Below are 3,909 nucleotides of genomic sequence, written 5' to 3'. Positions count from 1 at the left end.
AATCTAGTAGAAGCACCATTATGCATGGCTTTCAAGCCCATGACTCATTAGCCAATCACTGACTGTGTCCACTCCTCACCTAGAATATAGATGGCCTTAGTACAAATATTATTAGTACCTCTGGCATCTCAGGTAAATGTATATGGAATACAGTACTACACCTTGCAAGGTACTCCCTCCGTCCGAAAATACTTGTCATCAAAATAGATAAAAGGGATGTATGTAGACATATTTCCGTTCTAGATACATCTCTCTTTATTCATTTTGATGACAAGTATTTCCGGACGGAGGGAGTAGAATTTTTCTAAAGTGTATATGGAAAGACATACAAAGCCTAAATCTAACAAAAGCACTACATAGTGCATACAACATTGAACCTCAGGAAATCTAGTGGTTGAAGGCAAAACTCCAACTAGGAACTAATGCATACAGCTGAAATTTGCATGCATCAACATTCGACTGGGCTCGATCAGACCCTACTGTGACACATAACTGCTGGTACGACTGTATGAGAACAATGGAACATTAAATGATACATCCAAATCATCTTGAATTGGTGCTCCTCAAAAAGGAATCCAAGTGAATCCTCTTCTATTCCCCACTTCCAAGGCTGCAACAATTCCCCATAACAGTTGTACCGATACAAGAATGCTATAAAGACAATGAGGCTGTAAAGAGTGACACATTACTCATGCACCCTTTTCCAGATCCAAGGAACCAGCCAATCCAGAAATCAGCCTTCCATCTACAGTAGAATTTTGCATATCAATAAGATTTCAATAAAATGTGGTGACATAGAACCCTTAAACCATGTCACACTTAAGCATCTGAAAGCCAATAAAGATAAATTTTGGAAGCCCTTTTGTTCCTTGCATCAACTAGCATGGAATTCAAGAATGAAACAGAATGCTGGTTCTGATTGTGAATTAGATACATTAAACCATGAAATGAAAAACTGAGAAGTGCTCATTAATCAGCGGAAACATCCTTTCTGGCAGTACCCATAACTTCAGTATCTTACAAGATGACGAAAAAAACACGTTTTAGATGTGCAGCTGATGATTAGAACTTTGAAGCATTCTTACTACTGTGAATTATCTAGCATGAGTTGTTTTCATCATTTTGTTGAGATTCTAGAGCAACCTATCAAAATTTACAGGTTGAAAGACGTATAATTATGAGGACAAAAAAATTGGAGATTCTCCAAAAGACATAACCATAATGTCAAACAACACTAGTAATCTAGTATGGCATAACGCTAAACTACAAAATGAAATAATCTAGTATGGCATAACGCTAAACAATAAAATGAAAAATGAAAAAAAAAACAGGAAGAGAGAACAAGCTTACCGCATCAAACACTAGGAAGTGACAGAGATGGGGGAAACCCTGTGTAAAGGTAGGCTTCGTTCACAGTAGCAGCACTTATCTCAGTGAACCTACCAACCTGCATAGTCTTGACATCGAACCAAAAGTATGTGACATTTTGCTCAACAGGATCTCCCAAGTTCTGCTTTGGATGATCTAGCTTTATATATAAGCAGCCCTCAAATGCACCTATGATGCCCCGAAACCGGTCTCCCCATTCCTCAGGCAAGGTGATTTTGTTCTGCAGCTGCCACCGGTCACTGAAATGCATGAACGAATAAAAGTAGAGGACGCATCTTTTATCCGCCCTAAAAAGATCTGAGACCACAACGGTTGTTCTGCCTTCTCCTGACTCCAGAGTGGTGATCTGATTACTGAACATCATCGAGCGGCCTGCCAGGACAGGCGAAATGTCAAGGATCGAGAACTCCATTTTGCGGGTGTCCAGCACGAGCCACCTCCGGGTGAGAGTTATCATCCAGTAGAAGCACCCATGGGCATGGTTGCGTTGCCCCAGTCGGACACCCATGACTCTCCGCATGCTCAGCGCGTGGTGCACCGGCGGCGAAAGCGCTCTCCATTCCCGAGATCCAGAGCAGAAGGAGAACGCGACCAGCTTCCCTCGGCAGCAGGCCATCCAGATGACGGCGAACGGCAGCTCCTCGCCGCGGCCGTCGTTGCCACGAGAAGCCAGGAAGATCTCGTTGCTGCGCGACTGGAGCCCCCCATCGTCGCCGCCGCGCTGGAGGTAGGGGTTCTCGACGGCGGCGGCGAGGGCGTCGGGGATGGGCGGGAGCAGGAGGCAGCGCCGGGAGAGCGGGTCGCAGACGGCGACCTCGGTGAAGGCCGTGGAGCCGGCGGGCGCGGCGCGGTCGAGGAGGAAGCGGCCGTCGCGGTGGTCGCGGACGAGCCAGGCGCGCGCGGGGGCCGGGAGGAAGGCGAAGGAGAAGTCGGCGGCGAGGGCGACCGCGCGGGCGGCGCCGGCCGCGGGGTTGGGCGGGAGGGCGGGGAAGAATCCGGCGGCGGCGTCGGGGACGAAGACGCCGAGCGGGGGCGGGGCGTGGAGGGAGCGGACCCGGCGTAGGAACCGCGGGGAGGTGACGACGCGGCGGAGCGAGGCGCAGGAGGCGGAGGCGCGCCCGAGGTCCGTCGGCGACGGCAGGAGGATGAGGATGTCCGCGATGAGGTCGTCGGTGAGCGCCAGCAGGCAGCCCATCGTCGGCGGCGGCGGCGGCGACTGCGGCGGTGGATCTACGGCGACGGAGAGGAGAAGGGTGGGGAGGGGAGGGGACGAGAATGCTCGGCCTGGTTGCCGCCTCGTGTTGCCCCAGAAAGAGGTCAGTTGGGCTCGGGAAGCCGGTCCTGCTCATGGGCCTAGGCCGCAGTTTTGGCCCACTCGCCGATAATATAGCGGTGGCTCACTCTAGTTTGGCATATAGCTGGCCAAACGGCCCGGCACGGCACGGCCCATCCTAATCGTGCCTGGCACGGCCCGGCCCGCCTAGGCACGATTATTATACGGGCCGTGCCGTGCCAGCCCGCGTGCTGCAGCCTGCAGCCCAGGCACGGCCCGTATGCTAATCGGGCCGGCCTACCGGCACGCCAGGCCCATTAATCTACCTCCTATTTTGCGCACTGGGCATTTTTTAGCCTATTTTTACCTGTTGCCCCATATTAGGATACATAAAAAATATAAAAAAGTTAATCGGGCCGTGCCGTGCCGGCCCGCGTGCTCGCCCTTCAGGCCCAGGCACGGCCTATGGCGTGCCGCGTGCCGGGCCCGGCCCGTTTAGCACGTGTCGTGCCGTGCCAGGCCCGTGCTACCGGGCCGGCCCAACTATCCCGGCCCGTTTGGCCAGCTATAGTTTGGCACGACGCGCCCTCCACCACGAAATCGTCATGCTTATTATCATCCTTTGCGTCACTAAATTTGTCATCGAAAATGTTTGATTTGTCATGTGCTCGTATCAGTTGTTCGGGTGTTATTAGATATCTTAAAAACTACTTAAGCACAAAATACTTGAAATATTAACAGAGGAAATTATGGACGATATGGCACAGTCACCACAAGTTCAGATTGTAATTTTATTTTTGAAGGCCGAGCCGTTAATGACGAAGCACATAGTTTAGCTAAGCACTCTCTTTCTCTCGGTCTGGGACACAATACTTGGTTGGTTAATTCCCATGATCCAAATTGTACCCCACTACATGTGGATTATCATCAATAAAGCTTAGCTTTCCCCTAAAAAAATCACGAAATCATCATGCTTATTATCATCCTTTGCGTCACTAAATTTGCCATTGAAAATGTTTGATTTGCCATGTGCTCGTATCAGTTGTTCGGGTGTTATCAGATATCTTAAAAATTACTAAAGCACAAAGTACTTCAAATATAAATGAAATTCCCCTCAAATGGGATTTTTTTAATCAAGCACTTTTTTGTAAAAATATGAAATGCTGACTGGTTGATGGAGTTCAGATGTAACTTTCTATTTTGTAAAAAATGTTCAGTGTGTCGACGCTTCTCTATGTTTGTAATTC

At 49.5% G+C, this 3,909-nt stretch overlaps 1 protein-coding gene across 1 annotated transcript; it reads right to left on the bottom strand.

Annotated features, from left to right (window-relative positions):
- Positions 1–287: 287 nt before the first annotated feature.
- On the bottom strand, positions 288–2,657 carry LOC123043355 (uncharacterized). The gene is made up of 2 exons (XM_044465768.1): positions 1,351–2,657; positions 288–745 (listed from the first exon to the last, which is right to left on the bottom strand). The coding sequence occupies exon 1, from the start codon at positions 2,582–2,584 to the stop codon at positions 1,355–1,357; it is 1,230 nt and encodes a 409-aa protein (XP_044321703.1). The 5' UTR covers positions 2,585–2,657; the 3' UTR covers positions 288–745; positions 1,351–1,354.
- Positions 2,658–3,909: the final 1,252 nt, after the last annotated feature.

The sequence above is a fragment of the Triticum aestivum genome, chromosome 2B, assembly GCF_018294505.1.
Source record: "Triticum aestivum cultivar Chinese Spring chromosome 2B, IWGSC CS RefSeq v2.1, whole genome shotgun sequence".
Lineage (NCBI taxonomy): Eukaryota > Viridiplantae > Streptophyta > Magnoliopsida > Poales > Poaceae > Triticum > Triticum aestivum.
This window is presented reverse-complemented; position numbering and strand designations above follow the sequence as displayed.

Coding starts and splice junctions, on each gene's coding strand:
- LOC123043355 (XM_044465768.1), bottom strand. CDS start 2,584: ATGGGCTGCCTGCTGGCGCTCACCGACGACCTCATCGCGGACATCCTC.